General features: G+C 46.8%; 1 protein-coding gene across 2 annotated transcripts in view; it reads right to left on the bottom strand.

The window, feature by feature from the left end:
• Positions 1 to 21,201, bottom strand: part of LOC140362228 (tenascin-R-like) — a 58,705-nt gene extending 37,504 nt beyond the window's left edge. Inside the window, exons 1-5 of one of the 2 annotated variants that reach the window (XM_072448322.1) lie at positions 21,051 to 21,201; positions 20,666 to 20,723; positions 18,485 to 18,736; positions 9,116 to 10,297; positions 8,658 to 8,773 (exon numbers count right to left, since the gene is read on the bottom strand). In XM_072448322.1, the coding sequence (XP_072304423.1) occupies positions 8,658 to 8,773; positions 9,116 to 10,297; positions 18,485 to 18,736; positions 20,666 to 20,723; positions 21,051 to 21,134 (1,692 nt within the window). In that variant the 5' untranslated portion in view covers positions 21,135 to 21,201. The remainder of the gene's footprint in view (positions 1 to 8,657; positions 8,774 to 9,115; positions 10,298 to 18,484; positions 18,737 to 20,665; positions 20,724 to 21,050) is intronic. The other variant, XM_072448321.1, reaches the window with a different exon arrangement.
• Positions 21,202 to 21,636: the final 435 nt, after the last annotated feature.

Genomic DNA, 21,636 nt, shown 5'->3' on the forward strand with positions numbered 1-21,636 from the left:
ATGTATAATATAAGTATAATATAAGTATCATATAAGTATCATATAAGTATAATATAAGTATAATATAAGTATAATATAAGCATAATATATGTAAAATATATGTATAATATAAGTATAATATATGTATAATATAAGCATAATATATGTATAATATAAGTATAATATATGTATAATATAAGTATAATATATGTATAATATAAGCATAATATATGTATAATATAAGTATAATATATGTATAATATAAGTATAATATATGTATAATATAAGTATAATATATGTATAATATATGTATAATATAAGTATAATATAAGTATAATATAAGTATAATATATGTATAATATAAGTATAATATATGTATAATATATGTATAATATAAGTATAATATATGTATAATATAAGCATAATATATGTATAATATAAGTATAATATAAGTATAATATAAGTATAATATATGTATAATATAAGTATAATATATGTATAATATAAGTATAATATGTGTATAATATAAGTATAATATAAGTATAATATATGTATAATATATGTATAATATAAGTATAATATAAGTATCATATAAGTATCATATAAGTATGATATAAGTATAATATAAGTATAATATAAGTATAATATATGTATAATATAAGTATAATATAAGTATAATATATGTATAATATAAGTATAATATAAGTATCATATAAGTATCATATAAGTATAATATAAGTATAATATAAGTATAATATAAGTATAATATATGTATGATATAAGTATAATATATGTATAATATATGTATGATATAAGAATAAGTATAATATAAGTATAATATATGTAAAATATATGTATAATATAAGTATAATATATGTATAATATAAGCATAATATATGTATAATATAAGTATAATATATGTATAATATATGTATAATATAAGTATAATATAAGTATAATATAAGTATAATATATGTATAATATAAGTATAATATATGTATAATATATGTATAATATAAGTATGATATAAGTATAATATATGTATAATATAAGTATAATATATGTATAATATAAGTATAATATGTGTATAATATAAGTATAATATAAGTATAATATATGTATAATATAAGTATAATATATGTATAATATAAGTATAATATAAGTATAATATATGTATAATATAAGTATAATATAAGTATCATATAAGTATCATATAAGTATAATATAAGTATAATATAAGTATAATATAAGTATAATATATGTATGATATAAGTATAATATATGTATAATATATGTATGATATAAGAATAAGTATAATATAAGTATAATATATGTAAAATATATGTATAATATAAGTATAATATATGTATAATATAAGCATAATATATGTATAATATAAGTATAATATATGTATAATATATGTATAATATAAGTATAATATAAGTATAATATAAGTATAATATATGTATAATATAAGTATAATATATGTATAATATATGTATAATATAAGTATGATATAAGTATAATATATGTATAATATAAGTATAATATATGTATAATATAAGTATAATATGTGTATAATATAAGTATAATATAAGTATAATATATGTATGATATAAGTATAATATAAGTATAATATAAGTATAATATATGTATAATATAAGTATAATATAAGTATCATATAAGTATCATATAAGTATAATATAAGTATAATATAAGTATAATATAAGTATAATATATGTATAATATAAGTATAAGTATAATATAAGTATAATATATGTATGATATAAGTATAATATATGTATAATATATGTATGATATAAGTATAATATATGTATAATATATGTATAATATAAGTATGATATAAGTATAATATATGTATAATATAAGTATAATATATGTATAATATAAGTATAATATGTGTATAATATAAGTATAATATAAGTATAATATATGTATAATATAAGTATAATATATGTATGATATAAGTATAATATATGTATAATATAAGTATCATATAAGTATCATATAAGTATAATATAAGTATAATATAAGTATAATATAAGTATAATATATGTATAATATAAGTATAAGTATAATATAAGTATAATATATGTATGATATAAGTATAATATATGTATAATATATGTATGATATAAGAATAAGTATAATATAAGTATAATATAAGTATAATATAAGTATAAGTATAATATATGTATGATATAAGTATAAGTATAATATAAGTATAATATAAGTATAATATAAGTATAATATATGTATGATATAAGTATAAGTATAATATAAGTATAATATAAGTGAGATTTGATCTAATGAGAATAAGAAAGACCATCAATCTCCAGAGGGACCTTGCAGCTGATCAGTCTCTAGGGGGACCTTGTAGCTGATCAGTCTCTAGGGGGACCTTGCAGCTGATCAGTCTCTAGGGGGACCTTGCAGCTGATCAGTCTCTAGGGGGACCTTGCAGCTGCTCAGTCTCTAGGGGACCTTGCAGCTGATCAGTCTCTAGGGGGACCTTGTAGCTGCTCAGTCTCTAGGGGGACCTTGCAGCTGCTCAGTCTCTAGGGGGACCTTGCAGCTGCTCAGTCTCTAGGGGGGCCTTGCAGCTGCTCAGTCTGAATAATGACTGTTTAGAGTGAGTTCAAACAAACACTGAGTTCAGAATCTGTCTTTGACTCGACCCTTCGGCTGTTTGTCTCTCGGCGTCAACACTGTCTCCTGCCAAACGTCACATGACCACATCGCTCGCAGCTCATTGGTCCGTTCGAAAGGCCAATGGCGTCCAGAGACTTGTTGTGACGAGCAGACGGTCAAAAACGTTTAGATGTTTCCACAGCGTTAAATAAACTCACTAATCACAAGACTTATGTTTCTGTTTGAGTCAAACAGAAGATTAAAGGTGTTTATAAGTATATATATATATATGTACATTATATATATGTATTTAAATGATACAAATATGTGTTGTACATATGTATATATATATAAAGAGAGATACGTACAGGTCAAAGGTCACACACACATGTCATGGTCGCCTCAGATCATCAGTTTTGTGGGAGGTTTTTCCTGTTTGTTTTGAGATGTCCCTGATTGGCTGTTCCACCTGTCAATCATAACCATCTGAACTTGCAGTGATGAAAACAATGACACATCTCCTGTCCCTCCTCTGGACCCTGCTCCTGTCCCTCCTCTGGACACATCTCCTGTCCCTCCTCTGGACCCTCGCTCTCGGCTCCTGTCCCTCCTCTGGACCCTCGCTCTCGGCTCCTGTCCCTCCTCTGGACCCTCGCTCTCGGCTCCTGTCCCTCCTCTGGACCCTCGCTCGGCTCCTGTCCCTCCTCTGGACCCTCGCTCGGCTCCTGTCCCTCCTCTGGACCCTCGCTCTCGGCTCCTGTTCCTCCTCTGGACCCTCGCTCTCGGCTCCTGTCCCTCCTCTGGACCCTCGCTCTCGGCTCCTGTCCCTCCTCTGGACCCTCGCTCTCGGCTCCTGTCCCTCCTCTGGACCCTCGCTCTCGGCTCCTGTTCCTCCTCTGGACCCTCGCTCTCGGCTCCTGTCTCTCCTCTGGACCCTCGCTCGGCTCCTGTCCCTCCTCTGGACCCTCGCTCTCGGCTCCTGTCCCTCCTCTGGACCCTCGCTCGGCTCCTGTCCCTCCTCTGGACCCTCGCTCGGCTCCTGTCCCTCCTCTGGACCCTCGCTCTCGGCTCCTGTCCCTCCTCTGGACCCTCGCTCTCAGCTCCTGTTCCTCCTCTGGACCCTCGCTCTCGGCTCCTGTTCCTCCTCTGGACCCTCTCTCGGCTCCTGTTCCTCCTCTGGACCCTCGCTCTCGGCTCCTGTTCCTCCTCTGGACCCTCTCTCGGCTCCTGTCCCTCCTCTGGACCCTCGCTCTCGGCTCCTGTCTCTCCTCTAGACCCTCGCTCTCGGCTCCTGTCCCTCCTCTGGACCCTCGCTCTCGGCTCCTGTCCCTCCTCTGGACCCTCGCTCTCGGCTCCTGTTCCTCCTCTGGACCCTCGCTCGGCTCCTGTACCTCCTCTGGACCCTCGCTCGGCTCCTGTCCCTCCTCTGGACCCTCGCTCTCGGCTCCTGTCCCTCCTCTGGACCCTCGCTCTCAGCTCCTGTACCTCCTCTGGACCCTCGCTCTCGGCTCCTGTTCCTCCTCTGGACCCTCTCTCGGCTCCTGTCCCTCCTCTGGACCCTCGCTCTCGGCTCCTGTCCCTCCTCTGGACCCTCGCTCTCGGCTCCTGTCCCTCCTCTGGACCCTCGCTCGGCTCCTGTCCCTCCTCTGGACCCTCGCTCTCGGCTCCTGTCCCTCCTCTGGACCCTCTCTCGGCTCCTGTTCCTCCTCTGGACCCTCGCTCTCGGCTCCTGTCCCTCCTCTGGACCCTCTCTCGGCTCCTGTTCATCCTCTGGACCCTCGCTCTCGGCTCCTGTCCCTCCTCTGGACCCTCGCTCTCGGCTCCTGTCCCTCCTCTGGACCCTCGCTCGGCTCCTGTCCCTCCTCTGGACCCTCGCTCTCGGCTCCTGTTCCTCCTCTGGACCCTCGCTCGGCTCCTGTCCCTCCTCTGGACCCTCGCTCTCGGCTCCTGTCCCTCCTCTGGACCCTCGCTCTCAGCTCCTGTTCCTCCTCTGGACCCTCGCTCTCGGCTCCTGTTCCTCCTCTGGACCCTCTCTCGGCTCCTGTCCCTCCTCTGGACCCTCGCTCTCGGCTCCGCCCTGATCTCTGCTGCGTCTGGTGCACATTTGCTTCTTTGACGTGTGTTTAGATGTTTCTGGAGTAAACAGACACGTCCAGGTCGTGTTCTGCTTTTCCTCCGGCTCCAGCTCAAAGTCTTCTACATGAACGAGCTGAAACATCTCTATCAACATGATTGAGCTGAAACATCTCTGTCGACATGAACGAGCTAAAACATCTCTTTCAACATGAACGAGCTGAAACATCTCTATCAACATGAACAAGGTGAAACATCTCTTTCAACATGAACGAGCTGAAACATCTCTATCAACATGAACAACGTGAAACATCTCTGTCGACATGAACAAGGTGAAACATTTCTATCAACATGAACAAGGTGAAACATCTCTGTCGACATGAACAAGGTGAAACATCTCTATCAACATGAACAAGGTGAAACATCTCTGTCGACATGAACAAGGTGAAACATCTCTGTCAACATAAACAAGGTGAAACATCTCTATCAACATGAACAAGGTGAAACATCTGTCGACATGAACAAGGTGAAACATCTCTATCAACATGAACGAGGTGAAACATCTCTATCAACATGAACGAGCTGAAACATCTCTATCAACATGAACGAGCTGAAACATCTCTATCAACATGAACAAGGTGAAACATCTCTGTCAACATGAACAAGGTGAAACATCTCTATCAACATGAACAAGGTGAAACATCTCTGTCAACATGAACAAGGTGAAACATCTCTGTCGACATGAACGAGCTAAAACATCTCTTTCAACATGAACGAGCTGAAACATCTCTGTCAACATGAACGAGCTGAAACATCTCTTTCAACATGAACGAGCTGAAACATCTCTATCAACATGAACAAGGTGAAACATCTCTTTCAACATGAACGAGCTGAAACATCTCTATCAACATGAACAAGGTGAAACATCTCTGTCGACATGAACAAGGTGAAACATCTCTATCAACATGAACAAGGTGAAACATCTCTGTCGACATGAACAAGGTGAAACATCTCTGTCAACATGAACAAGGTGAAACATCTCTATCAACATGAACAAGGTGAAACATCTGTCGACATGAACAAGGTGAAACATCTCTATCAACATGAACGAGGTGAAACATCTCTATCAACATGAACGAGCTGAAACATCTCTATCAACATGAACGAGCTGAAACATCTCTATCAACATGAACAAGGTGAAACATCTCTGTCAACATGAACAAGGTGAAACATCTCTATCAACATGAACAAGGTGAAACATCTCTGTCAACATGAACAAGGTGCAACATCTCTGTCAACATGAACAAGGTGAAACATCTCTGTCAACATGAACAAGGTGAAACATCTCTGTCGACATGAACAAGGTGAAACATCTCTATCAACATGAACAAAGTGAAACATCTCCGTTGACATGAACAAGGTGAAACATCTCTGTCGACATGAACAAGGTGAAACATCTCTGTCAACATGAGCAAGGTGAAACATCTCTGTCGACATGAACAAGGTGAAACATCTCTGTCGACATGAACAAGGTGAAACATCTCCATCAACATGAACAAGGTGAAACATCTCTATCAACATGAACAAGGTGAAACATCTCTTTCAACATGAACGAGCTGAAACATCTCTATCAACATGAACAAGGTGAAACATCTCTGTCGACATGAACAAGGTGAAACATCTCTATCAACATGAACAAGGTGAAACATCTCTGTCGACATGAACAAGGTGAAACATCTCTGTCAACATGAACAAGGTGAAACATCTGTCGACATGAACAAGGTGAAACATCTCTATCAACATGAACGAGGTGAAACATCTCTATCAACATGAACGAGGTGAAACATCTCTATCAACATGAACGAGCTGAAACATCTCTATCAACATGAACGAGCTGAAACATCTCTATCAACATGAACAAGGTGAAACATCTCTGTCAACATGAACAAGGTGAAACATCTCTGTCAACATGAACAAGGTGAAACATCTCTGTCAACATGAACAAGGTGAAACATCTCTGTCGACATGAACAAGGTGAAACATCTCTATCAACATGAACAAAGTGAAACATCTCCGTCGACATGAACAAGGTGAAACATCTCTGTCGACATGAAAGAGGTGAAACATCTCTATCAACATGAACAAGGTGAAACATCTCTATCAACATGAACAAGGTGAAACATCTCTATCAACATGAACAAGGTGAAACATCTCTATCAACATGAACAAGGTGAAACATCTCTGTCGACATGAACAAGGTGAAACATCTCTGTCGACATGAACAAGGTGAAACATCTCCATCAACATGAACAAGGTGAAACATCTCTATCAACATGAACAAGGTGAAACATCTCTTTCAACATGAACGAGCTGAAACATCTCTATCAACATGAACAAGGTGAAACATCTCTGTCGACATGAACAAGGTGAAACATCTCTATCAACATGAACAAGGTGAAACATCTCTGTCGACATGAACAAGGTGAAACATCTCTGTCAACATGAACAAGGTGAAACATCTGTCGACATGAACAAGGTGAAACATCTCTATCAACATGAACGAGGTGAAACATCTCTATCAACATGAACGAGGTGAAACATCTCTATCAACATGAACGAGCTGAAACATCTCTATCAACATGAACGAGCTGAAACATCTCTATCAACATGAACAAGGTGAAACATCTCTATCAACATGAACGAGGTGAAACATCTCTGTCGACATGAACAAGGTGAAACATCTCTGTCGACATGAACAAGGTGAAACATCTCCATCAACATGAACAAGGTGAAACATCTCTGTCAACATGAACAAGGTGAAACATCTCTGTCAACATGAACAAGGTGAAACATCTCTGTCGACATGAACAAGGTGAAACATCTCTATCAACATGAACAAAGTGAAACATCTCCGTCGACATGAACAAGGTGAAACATCTCTGTTGACATGAACAAGGTGAAACATCTCTATCAACATGAACAAGGTGAAACATCTCTATCAACATGAACAAGGTGAAACATCTCTGTCGACATGAACAAGGTGAAACATCTCTGTCGACATGAACAAGGTGAAACATCTCCATCAACATGAACAAGGTGAAACATCTCTATCAACATGAACAAGGTGAAACATCCCTGTCGACATGAACAAGGTGAAACATCTCTATCAACATGAGCTCCTGTTCAGGAGTGTTCAAGAGTGATCAGGAGTGTTCAAGAGTGTTCAGGAGTGTTCAAGAGTGTTCAAGAGTGATCAGGAGTGTTCAAGAGTGTTCAAGAGTGATCAGGAGTGTTCAGGAGTGTTCAAGAGTGTTCAAGAGTGATCAGGAGTGTTCAGGAGTGTTCAAGAGTGTTCAAGAGTGTTCAAGAGTGTTCAGGGGTGCCCAGGAGTGTTCAAGAGTGTTCAAGAGTGTTCAAGAGTGTTCAGGGGTGCCCAGGAGTGTTCAAGAGTGTTTCAGGAGTGTTCAGGAGTGTTCAAGAGTGTTCAGGGGTGCCCAGGAGTGATCAAGAGTGGTCAGGAGTGTTCAAGAGTGTTCAGGTGTGATCATGAGTGTTCAAGAGTGTTCAAGAGTGTTCAGGAGTGTTCAAGAGTGTTTCAGGAGTGTTCAGGAGTGTTCAAGAGTGTTCAGGGGTGATCATGAGTGATCAAGAGTGTTCAGGGGTGCCCAGGAGTGATCAAGAGTGGTCAGGAGTGTTCAAGAGTGTTCAGGTGTGATCATGAGTGTTCAAGAGTGTTCAAGAGTGTTCAGGAGTGTTCAAGAGTGTTTCAGGAGTGTTCAGGAGTGTTCAAGAGTGTTCAGGGGTGCCCAGGAGTGATCAAGAGTGGTCAGGAGTGTTCAAGAGTGTTCAGGTGTGATCATGAGTGTTCAAGAGTGTTCAGGAGTGTTCATTAGTGGTCAGGAGTATTCAGGAGTGGTCAGGAGTGTTCGGATGTGGTAGACGGTGTAACAGACCTGGCTGGTGAAGACGAGCTGGTAGGACTCGTACTGGACCAGAGGCTGAGTCCAGACCACAGTGACCGAGGACACGGTCAGATCTTTGGTCTGAAGCTGCTCCACGGCCGACATTGCTGAAACACACATGAGATTTAGTCCTGGTTTAGTCCTGGTTTAGTCCTGGTTTAGTCCTGGTTTAGTTCTGGTTTAGTCCAGGTTTAGACCTGGTTTAGTCCAGGTTTAGACCTGGTTTAGTCCTGGTTTAGTCCTGGTTTATTCCTGGTTTAGTCCTGGTTTAGACCTGGTTTAGACCTGGTTTGGACCTGGTTTAGTCCTGGTTTAGTCCTGGTTTAGACCTGGTTTAGTTCTGGTTTAGTCCTGGTTTAGACCTGGTTTAGACCTGGATCTAAACCAGGTCTAAACCAGGTCTAAACCAGGACTAAACCAGGTCTAAACCAGGACCACCCATCACATACCTGTGTCACAGTTGGGTCCGGTCAGTCCGACCTGGCACTGCCCACAGTCTGGGCCGCTGAAGCCTTTTCTGCAGACGCACTTCCCGTTCACGCAGCGCCCCCTGTTGTTGCAGTTCCCAGGACATCCTTTAGCGCTGCAGTCGGCTTCAGTGAAGCCCGCCTCACAGACGCACCGGCCATCCACGCATCTGCCCCGCCCACTGCAGTCATTTGGACACGCCTTCTCCGCACAGTCCTCCCCTATAAACCCACTGTCGCAGACGCACAGGCCGTTCACGCAGCGCCCCCTGTTGTTGCAGTTCCCAGGGCAGGTTGTGTCTGCGCAGTTTTCTCCTCCAAACCCTGAATCACAAACGCACTTCCCGTTCACACAAACGCCGCGACCGCCGCAGTTATCCGGGCACGTTTTACTCGAGCAGTCCAAACCGCTGAACCCGAGCTCACAAACACACTTCCCGTTCACGCAGCGCCCCCTGTTGTTGCAGTTCCCGGGGCAGGTTTTATCTGCACAGTCTTCTCCCCCAAACCCTGGATTGCAGACGCACTTCCCGTTCACGCAGCGCCCCCTGTTGTTGCAGTTCCCGGGGCAGGATTTATCTGCGCAGTCTTCTCCTCCAAAGCCTGGATTGCAGACGCACTTCCCGTTCACGCAGCGCCCCCTGTTGTTGCAGTTCCCGGGGCAGGTTTTATCTGCGCAGTCTTCTCCCCCAAACCCTGGATTGCAGACGCACTTCCCGTTCACGCAGCGCCCCCTGTTGTTGCAGTTCCCGGGGCAGGTTTTATCTGCGCAGTCTTCTCCCCCAAACCCTGGATTGCAGATGCACTTCCCGTTCACGCAGCGCCCCCTGTTGTTGCAGTTCCCGGGGCAGGATTTATCTGCGCAGTCTTCTCCTCCAAACCCTGAATTGCAGACGCACTTCCCGTCCACGCACTTGCCGCGATCGCTGCACCTGTCGGGGCAGGAGGATCGGGAACAGTCGCGTCCGGTGAAGCCAGGGTCGCACTGGCACTCCCCGTCCACACAGCGCCCCCTGTGGCCACAGTCGACGGGACACTCCTCCTCTGCGCAGTCGGCTCCTCTGAACCCGGGGAAGCACTGGCAGCGCCCGTCCACGCAGCGGCCCTGGTCACTGCAGTCGTTCGGGCACAGGGCGGAGTCGGGCGAGATGGAGCAGCCGGGACCTGCGGACGAGAGACAGGGTCAGCCTTCAAAACTGGACCTTCTGCATTTGACCCATCTCAACATGTCACACCCAAAAACACTGCAAGCCATTTTTGAAGCAGAAGCGGTTTCACTTCTGTCCGGCAGGAACCACCTGAAGGAGAACTGCTCCTGGACCCGGGTTTTCAGGACAAGCTTCTCTGGAGGGTTTTTGCTGATGGAGCATGTTTTTGGTTGATGGGGGAACCCGGAGTACCCGGAGTACACGGAGTACCCGGAGTACCCGGAGTACCCGGAGTACCCGGAACCCACCCGGAAACTCCACAGAGAAAGAGAAAGTAAACTGAAGACTAAATAAGGGTCATTGATGCATTTGTGGTTCAGTGACTTATTTGTGTTTGAGTCTCGTCTTGTGAGATCTGAAGGAGCTGGAGCGAACTACACCAGAACCTCCAGAACCGCAAGAACCACCAGAACCACTAGAAGCACCAGCACCAAGGGAACCACCAGAACCTCCAGAACCACAAGAACCACCAGAACCTCCAGAACCACAAGAACCACCAGAACCACAAGAACCACAAGAACCACAAGAACCACCAGAACCACCAGAACCTCCAGAACCACAAGAACCACCAGAACAACCAGAACCTCCAGAACCACAAGAACCACCAGAACCTCCAGAACCACAAGAACCACCAGAACCACAAGAACCACAAGAACCACAAGAACCACCAGAACCACCAGAACCTCCAGAACCACAAGAACCACTAGAACCACCAGAACCTCCAGAACCACAAGAACCACCAGAAGCACCAGAAGCACCAGAACCAAGGGAACCACCAGAACCAGCTTCCCCAGCAGAACCACCAGAACCAAGGGAACCACCAGAACTAGCTACCCAACTTAGAACCACCAGAACCACCTTCCCCCTCAGAACCACCAGAACCAGCTTCCCCACCAGAACCACCAGAACCAGCTGCCCTACCAGAACCACCAGAAACACCGGAAACACCAGAACCAAGGGAACCACCAGAGCCACCAGAAACACCTTCCCCACTAGAACCACCAGAACCAGCTACCCCACCAGAACCACCGGAAACACCAGAACCAAGGGAACCACCAGAACCACCAGAAACACCGGAACCACCAGAACCACCAGAACCACCAGAACCACCAGAAACAACAGAACCACCAGAACCACCTGCCCCACTAGAACCACCAGAACCACCAGAACCACTAGAACCACTAGAACCACCAGAACCACCAGAACCACTAGAACCACTAGAACCACCAGAACCACCAGAACCACCAGAGCCACTAAAACCACCAGAACCACCAGAACCACCAGAGCCACTAAAACCACCAGAACCACCAGAACCACCAGAACCACTAGAACCACCAGAACCACCAGAACCAACAGAAACACTAGAACCACCAGAAACACTAGAACCACCAGAACCACTAGAACCACTAGAACCACCAGAAACACTAGAACCACCAGAAACGCTAGAACGACCAGAACCACCAGAACCACTAGAACCACTAGAACCACCAGAACCACCAGAACCACCAGAACCAGCTACCCCACCAGAACCACCGGAAACACCAGAACCAAGGGAACCACCAGAAACACCGGAACCACCAGAACCACCAGAACCACCAGAAACAACAGAACCACCAGAACCACCTGCCCCACTAGAACCACCAGAACCACCAGAACCACTAGAACCACTAGAACCACCAGAACCACCAGAACCACTAGAACCACTAGAACCACCAGAACCACCAGAACCACTAGAACCACTAGAACCACCAGAACCACCAGAACCACCAGAACCACTAAAACCACCAGAACCACCAGAACCAACAGAAACACTAGAACCACCAGAAACACTAGAACCACCAGAACCACTAGAACCACTAGAACCACCAGAAACACTAGAACCACCAGAAACACTAGAACCACCAGAACCACCAGAACCACTAGAACCACTAGAACCACCAGAACCACCAGAACCACCAGAACCAGCTACCCCACCAGAACCACCGGAAACACCAGAACCAAGGGAACCACCAGAACCACCAGAACCACCGGAACCACCAGAACCACCAGAACCACCAGAACCACCAGAACCACTAGAACCACCAGAACCACCAGAACCAACAGAAACACTAGAACCACCAGAACCACCAGAACCACCAGAACCACTAGAACCACCAGAACCACCAGAACCAACAGAAACACTAGAACCACCAGAAACAGTAGAACCACCAGAACCACTAGAACCACTAGAACCACCAGAAACACTAGAACCACCAGAAACACTAGAACCAACAGAACCACCAGAACCGCTAGAACCACTAGAACCACCAGAACCACCAGAACCACCAGAACCACTAAAACCACCAGAATCACCAGAACCACCAGAACCACTAGAACCACCAGAACCACCAGAACCACCAGAACCACCAGAACCACTAGAACCACTTGAACCACCAGAACCACTAGAACCACTAGAACCACCAGAACCAGTAGAACCACCAGAAACACTAGAACCACCAGAAACACTAGAACCACCAGAACCACCAGAACCACTAGAACCACTAGAACCACCAGAACCACCAGAACCACCAGAACCAGCTACCCCACCAGAACCACCGGAAACACCAGAACCAAGGGAACCACCAGAACCACCAGAAACACCGGAACCACCAGAACCACCAGAACCACCAGAAACAACAGAACCACCAGAACCACCTGCCCCACTAGAACCACCAGAACCACCAGAACCACTAGAACAACTAGAACCACCAGAACCACCAGAACCACTAGAACCACTAGAACCACCAGAACCACCAGAACCACTAGAACCACTAGAACCACCAGAACCACCAGAACCACCAGAACCACTAAAACCACCAGAACCACCAGAACCACCAGAACCACTAGAACCACCAGAACCACCAGAACCACTAGAACCACCAGAAACACTAGAACCACCAGAAACACTAGAACCAACAGAACCACCAGAACCACTAGAACCACTAGAACCACCAGAACCACCAGAACCACCAGAACCACTAATACCACCAGAATCACCAGAACCACCAGAACCACTAGAACCACCAGAACCACCAGAACCACCAGAACCACTAGAACCACTAGAACCACTAGAAACACTAGAACCACCAGAACCTCCAGAACCACAAGAACCACCAGAAGCACCAGAAGCACCAGAACCAAGGGAACCACCAGAACCAGCTTCCCCAGCAGAACCACCAGAACCAAGGGAACCACCAGAACTAGCTACCCAACTTAGAACCACCAGAACCACCTTCCCCCTCAGAACCACCAGAACCAGCTTCCCCACCAGAACCACCAGAACCAGCTGCCCTACCAGAACCACCAGAAACACCGGAAACACCAGAACCAAGGGAACCACCAGAGCCACCAGAAACACCTTCCCCACTAGAACCACCAGAACCAGCTACCCCACCAGAACCACCGGAAACACCAGAACCAAGGGAACCACCAGAACCACCAGAAACACCGGAACCACCAGAACCACCAGAACCACCAGAACCACCAGAAACAACAGAACCACCAGAACCACCTGCCCCACTAGAACCACCAGAACCACCAGAACCACTAGAACCACTAGAACCACCAGAACCACCAGAACCACTAGAACCACTAGAACCACCAGAACCACCAGAACCACCAGAACCACTAAAACCACCAGAACCACCAGAACCACCAGAACCACTAGAACCACCAGAACCACCAGAACCAACAGAAACACTAGAACCACCAGAAACACTAGAACCACCAGAACCACTAGAACCACTAGAACCACCAGAAACACTAGAACCACCAGAAACGCTAGAACCACCAGAACCACCAGAACCACTAGAACCACTAGAACCACCAGAACCACCAGAACCACCAGAACCAGCTACCCCACCAGAACCACCGGAAACACCAGAACCAAGGGAACCACCAGAAACACCGGAACCACCAGAACCACCAGAACCACCAGAAACAACAGAACCACCAGAACCACCTGCCCCACTAGAACCACCAGAACCACCAGAACCACTAGAACCACTAGAACCACCAGAACCACCAGAACCACTAGAACCACTAGAACCACCAGAACCACCAGAACCACTAGAACCACTAGAACCACCAGAACCACCAGAACCACCAGAACCACTAAAACCACTGGAACCACCAGAACCAACAGAAACACTAGAACCACCACAAACACTAGAACCACCAGAACCACTAGAACCACTAGAACCACCAGAAACACTAGAACCACCAGAAACACTAGAACCACCAGAACCACCAGAACCACTAGAACCACTAGAACCACCAGAACCACCAGAACCACCAGAACCAGCTACCCCACCAGAACCACCGGAAACACCAGAACCAAGGGAACCACCAGAACCACCAGAAACACCGGAACCACCAGAACCACCAGAACCACCAGAACCACCAGAACCACCAGAACCACTAGAACCACCAGAACCACCAGAACCAACAGAAACACTAGAACCACCAGAACCACCAGAACCACCAGAACCACTAGAACCACCAGAACCACCAGAACCAACAGAAACACTAGAACCATCAGAAACAGTAGAACCACCAGAACCACTAGAACCACTAGAACCACCAGAAACACTAGAACCACCAGAAACACTAGAACCAACAGAACCACCAGAACCGCTAGAACCACTAGAACCACCAGAACCACCAGAACCACCAGAACCACTAAAACCACCAGAATCACCAGAACCACCAGAACCACTAGAACCACCAGAACCACCAGAACCACCAGAACCACTAGAACCACTAGAACCACTAGAACCACTAGAAACACTAGAACCACCAGAACCACTAGAACCACTTGAACCACCAGAACCACTAGAACCACTAGAACCACCAGAACCAGTAGAACCACCAGAAACACTAGAACCACCAGAAACACTAGAACCACCAGAACCACCAGAACCACTAGAACCACTAGAACCACCAGAACCACCAGAACCACCAGAACCAGCTACCCCACCAGAACCACCGGAAACACCAGAACCAAGGGAACCACCAGAACCACCAGAAACACCGGAACCACCAGAACCACCAGAAACAACAGAACCACCAGAACCACCTGCCCCACTAGAACCACCAGAACCACCAGAACCACTAGAACCACTAGAACCACCAGAACCACCAGAACCACTAGAACCACTAGAACCACCAGAACCACCAGAACCACTAGAACCACTAGAACCACCAGAACCACCAGAACCACCAGAACCACTAAAACCACCAGAACCACCAGAACCACCAGAACCACTAGAACCACCAGAACCACCAGAACCACTAGAACCACCAGAAACACTAGAACCACCAGAAACACTAGAACCAACAGAACCACCAGAACCACTAGAACCACTAGAACCACCAGAACCACCAGAACCACCAGAACCACTAATACCACCAGAATCACCAGAACCACCAGAACCACTAGAACCACCAGAACCACCAGAACCACCAGAACCACTAGAACCACTAGAACCACTAGAACCACTAGAACCACTAGAAACACTAGAACCACCAGAACCACTAGAACCACTAGAACCACCAGAACCACTAGAACCACTAGAACCACCAGAAACACTAGAAGCACCAGAACCACCAGAACCACTAGAACCACCAGAACCACCAGAACCATCGACCACTTCTACATCAGAGTCAACACAAACACCATTTTGGATTCACAACATGAATATAAAGCTGATGGATGTAGTTCAACTCCAGTGAAGGAAATGCAGAGTTATAGTCACATAATGACACGTCTCAGTGAATGAAGTGAAGACACGGGGAACTTCCACATGCAGCGTCCTAAACATCACCATGACAGAATCACCATGACAACCCTTTGTTTGTGGAGGGTGTACTCGCTGCAGCGACGTCATCTGTCCCAAACTGTTACGCTCGTCATTAAATGTGAGTCACAGCAGAATTTCATCCATATTCAGGACATTATTGGCCCCTCATTATTGGCCCCTGGCGTCGACACGTTCATCTCGTGCTACATGTGCCTTCGATTCAGATCCTGAACATCCTCCTTTTGTGCCAGACTTTCTGCTCAACTTTTCCAACAATGTGTTTGTGTGAAGTGGATGATGACCATGGGGCGTTTCCCTGGACAGCAGTACAGTACAAGGACTAAACCAGGACTAAACCAGGACTAAACCAGGTCTAAACCAGGACTAAACCAGGTCTAAACCAGGACTAAACCAGGTCTAAACTACGACTAAACCAGGTCTAAACTAGGACTAAACCAGGACTAAACCAGGACTAAACCAGGACTAAACCAGGATTAAACCAGGTCTAAACCAGTGAAATCCCACTAAATTAGACAAGTTTTAAGATAAGATAAGATAAGATAATCCTTTATTGTCCACACATGGAGAAATTTCACTGTTGCAACGCAGGTTTTGGTCCTCGTAAACATTATGGTTGCTATGGTAACAGTTATAAAAATGACCTGTGTCACATTTGCGGCTCATGTCCAACAGGAAGTACATTTATCAAGTGTAAAATGGTCAAACGAGGAAAACGAGGACAAATTATTATTTATTTATTTCATGTTAATGTTCCACAAGTGTGTGGACCCCCGTGTGGACCCCCACCACAAGTGTGTGGACCCCCACCACAAGTGTGTGGACCCCCGTGTGGACCCCCACCACAAGTGTGTGGACCCCCACCACAAGTGTGTGGACCCCCGTGTGGACCCCCACCACAAGTGTGTGGACCCCCACCACAAGCGTGCGGACCCCCACCACAAGCGTGCGGACCCCGTGTGGACCCCCACCACAAGCGTGCGGACCCCCGTGTGGACCCCCACCACAAGTGTGTGGACCCCCACCACAAGCGTGCGGACCCCCGTGTGGACCCCCACCACAAGCGTGCGGACCCCCGTGTGGACCCCCACCACAAGTGTGTGGACCCCCACCACAAGCGCGCGGACCCCCGTGTGGACCCCCACCACAAGTGTGTGGACCCCCACCACAAGCGCGCGGACCCCCGTGTGGACCCCCACCACAAGTGTGTGGACCCCCACCACAAGCGCGCGGACCCCCACCACAAGCGCGCGGACCCCCACCACAAGCGCGCGGACCCCCACCACAAGCGCGCGGACCCCCCAGGCGTCAGCAGCTGTAAATGTGTTTCATGTTCTACTGTAGAAGCTCCAGAGCTTCAGTGATTTAGGCTCAGGGCAAAAGTCACACGTTTGAGCCTTAAATCAGAGCTCGGACTTTTGCACCAAAAGGAACGACACAGAGACAAATGATGAGAAGGTTGACACGGGTACGACGCCCCCTTTGGGCAGAATGAGTAATGACCATCAGTAAGGGTCAGGACCTTTGGTAAGGGTCAGGACCTTTGTTAAGGGTCAGGACCTTTGGTAAGGGTCAGGACCTTTGTTAAGGGTCAGGACCTTTGGTAAGGGTCAGGACCTTTGTTAAGGGTCAGGACCTTTGGTAAGGGTCAGGACCTTTGGTAAGGGTCAGGACCTTTGTTAAGGGTCAGGACCTTTGGTAAAGGTCAGGACCTTTGGTAAGGGTCAGGACCTTTGTTAAGGGTCAGGACCTTTGGTAAAGGTCAGGACCTTTGTTAAGGGTCAGGACCTTTGGTAAGGGTCAGGACCTTTGTTAAGGGTCAGGACCTTGGGTAAGGGTCAGGACCTTTGGTGCTATGAACAACCTCAGGATGAGGGACAGACGAGGTCTGCATCAGGTGCAGCTGGAGGACAGATGACCAGGTGCGAGACCAAGGCCAGACCCCCCCACACCCCCCCACCCCCCCCACTACAGACCCCCCCACCACACACACCCCCACCACAGACCCCCCACCACAGACCCCCCACACCCCCCCCCCCCACAGACCCCCCCACTACAGACCCCCCACCACAGGTCATTAAAGGTCTGGCGGGTCATTAAAGGTCACGTGGGTCATTAAAGGTCTTGCGGGTCATTAAAGGTCACGTGGGTCATTAAATGTCACGCGGGTCATTAAAGGTCACGCGGGTCATTAAATGTCACGCGGGTCATTAAAGGTCACGCGGGTCATTAAAGGTCACGCGGGGGTCATTAAAGGTCACGCGGGTCATTAAAGGTGTGGTTACCTTTGCTCTCTCTGGAGGAGCAGCAGCCTGGGTTCTCTGGATCTCCACACTTCTCCCTCAGAGCAGACACTTCTCTCTCCAGACGCTCTATTCGCTCTCTGAGGGCGGCAAAGTCCCCATCGCAGCCACAAGAACCAGAACCTGGACCAGAACCTGGACCAGAACCTGGACCAGAGCCAGACCCGGAGGGGACCAGCCGGATCTGATGCGTCAGAACCAGAGGGGAGCCGGGCGACAGGGTCAGCTCTTTCCCTGGAAACAAACACAGTCTAAATCACTTTGAGCTTAGGTTTGTGTCAAGTCAGAACATGGGAGTGCTTCTCAAACTGAGGTCTCACTCCTCTGGTCCTCCTGCTCAGGCCTCAGGCCCCTCAGGCCCTCAGGCCCCTCAGGCCCCTCTTGCCCCTCAGGCCCTCAGGCCCCTCTTGCCCCTCAGGCCCTCAGGCCCCTCTTGCCCCTCAGGCCCTCAGGCCCCTCAGGCCCCTCAGGCCCCTCTTGCCCCTCAGGCCCTCAGGCCCCTCAGGCCCCTCAGGCCCCTCTTGCCCCTCAGGCCCTCAGGCCCCTCAGGCCCCTCAGGCCCCTCAGGCCCTCTTGCCCCTCAGGCCCTCAGGCCCCTCAGGCCCTCAGGCCCCTCAGGCCCCAGTTTCTTCAATGATGCCACATGAATCAGAACAGAATGTTGTCGTCCTCCTCGTCCTCCTCGTCCTCCTCGTCGGGTGAAACAGTTTCCCTTTCATGTGCAGAATTACATGGATGTTTCTCTCCTGGTTTAGAGCAGGTTTAGAGCCGGTTTAGAGCCGGTTTAGAGCTGGTTTAGAGCTGGTTTAGAGCTGGTTTAGAGCTAGTTTAGAGCTGGTTTAGAGCCGGTTTAGAGCTGGTTTAGAGCTGGTTTAGAGGTGGTTTAGAGTCGGTTTAGAGCTGGTTTAGAGCTGGTTTAGAGCCGGTTTAGAGCTGGTTTAGAGCTGGTTTAGAGCTGGTTTAGAGCCGGTTTAGAGCCGGTTTAGAGCCGGTTTAGAGCTGGTTTAGAGCTGGTTTAGAGTCGGTTTAGAGCTGGTTTAGAGCTGGTTTAGAGCCGGTTTAGAGCTGGTTTAGAGCTGGTTTAGAGCCGGTTTAGAGCCGGTTTAGAGCTGGTTTAGAGCTGGTTTAGAGCCGGTTTAGAGCCGGTTTAGAGCCGGTTTAGAGCTGGTTTAGAGCAGGTTTAGAGCTGGTTTAGAGCTGGTTTAGAGCTGGTTTAGAGGTGGTTTAGAGCTGGTTTAGAGCCGGTTTAGAGCCGGTTTAGAGCTGGTTTAGAGCTGGTTTAGAGCTGGTTTAGAGCTGGTTTAGAGGTGGTTTAGAGCTGGTTTAGAGCTGGTTTAGAGGTGGTTTAGAGCTGGTTTAGAGCTGGTTTAGAGGTGGTTTAGAGCTGGTTTAGAGCCGGTTTAGAGCCGGTTTAGAGCTGGTTTAGAGCTGGTTTAGAGCTGGTTTAGAGCTGGTTTAGAGCTGGTTTAGAGCTGGTTTAGAGGTGGTTTAGAGCTGGTTTAGAGCCGGTTTAGAGCTGGTTTAGAGCTGGTTTAGAGCTGGTTTAGAGCTGGTTTAGAGCTGGTTTAGAGGTGGTTTAGAGGTGGTTTAGAGCAGGTTTAGAGCTGGTTTAGAGCTGGTTTAGAGCTGGTTTAGAGGTGGTTTAGAGGTGGTTTAGAGCAGGTTTAGAGCTGGTTTAGAGCTGGTTTAGAGGTGGTTTAGAGCTGGTTTAGAGCTGGTTTAGAGGTGGTTTAGAGCTGGTTTAGAGCCGGTTTAGAGCTGGTTTAGAGCTGGTTTAGAGCCGGTTTAGAGCTGGTTTAGAGCTGGTTTAGAGCTGGTTTAGAGCTGGTTTAGAGGTGGTTTAGAGCTGGTTTAGAGCTGGTTTAGAGGTGGTTTAGAGCTGGTTTAGAGCAGGTTTAGAGGTGGTTTAGAGCTGGTTTAGAGCTGGTTTAGAGCTGGTTTAGAGCTGGTTTAGAGCTGGTTTAGAGCTGGTTTAGAGCTGGTTTAGAGGTGGTTTAGAGCTGGTTTAGAGCCGGTTTAGAGCTGGTTTAGAGCCGGTTTAGAGCTGGTTTAGAGCTGGTTTAGAGCTGGTTTAGAGGTGGTTTAGAGGTGGTTTAGAGCAGGTTTAGAGCTGGTTTAGAGCTGGTTTAGAGGTGGTTTAGAGCTGGTTTAGAGCTGGTTTACCTCCTGTGGTTCCGTCTGCTGCTTCTGCCTGAGCGACGCAGCCTTCACTGATCACGACCTGCAACACAAGTCACTTTAGAAACAAAGTTATATAAAGTTATATAAAGTTAACGTAAGTTACATAAAGTTATATAAAGTTAACGTAAGTTACATAAATTTATATAAAGTTAACATAAGTTACATAAAGTTAATAAACCTAAAACCATTTCTATTCTGAGATGAAATATGTATAATTTTTATCAAAATGTAAAATATGTTTGTCTGAGCTGCACTTTAGTTCACTGAGTCGCCCTGTAGGGGGCACTTTAACACCTCATGACATCACAAGGGGAAACTTAAATCTGCCAGACAGAAACATCAACAGGCTTCAGACCCTGAAGTTCACCTTGATGGCGTCTCCTGAAGGTGACCTCTGACCTTCGACCTTCACGTCCTGGCAGAGGAGGAGGAGGAAGAGGAGGGGGCTCATTCTGTTTCCTGTCAAAGCCTTTCACAGTAAAAGCCCGGCTCAGAGACGTCCCGAGAGCATGTCCTGAGCTCTGAAACGACAACCTGTGTCAGGTGCCCTTCCTCCTGTGTCAGGTGCCCTTCCTCCTGTGTCAGGTGCCCTTCCTCCTGTGTCAGGTGCCCTTCCTCCTGTGTCAGGTGCCCTTCCTCCTGTGTCAGGTGCCCTTCCTCCTGTGTCAGGTGCCCTTCCTCCTGTGTCAGGTGCCCTTTCTCCTGTGTCAGGTGCCCTTCCTCCTGTGTCAGGTGCCCTTCCCCCTGTGTCAGGTGCCCTTCCTCCTGTGTCAGGTGCCCTTCCTCCTGTGTCAGGTGCCCTTCCTCCTGTGTCAGGTGTCCTTCCCCCTGTGTCAGGTGCCCTTCCTCCTGTGTCAGGTGCCCTTCCTCCTGTGTCAGGTGCCCTTCCCCCTGTGCCCTTCCTCCTGTGTCAGATGCCCTTCCTCCTGTGTCAGGTGCCCTTCCTCCTGTGT

Source organism: Eucyclogobius newberryi, unplaced genomic scaffold (genome assembly GCF_026437365.1).
Source record: "Eucyclogobius newberryi isolate DKJ021-1_F unplaced genomic scaffold, fEucNew1.0.hap1 SCAF_16, whole genome shotgun sequence".
Lineage (NCBI taxonomy): Eukaryota > Metazoa > Chordata > Actinopteri > Gobiiformes > Gobiidae > Eucyclogobius > Eucyclogobius newberryi.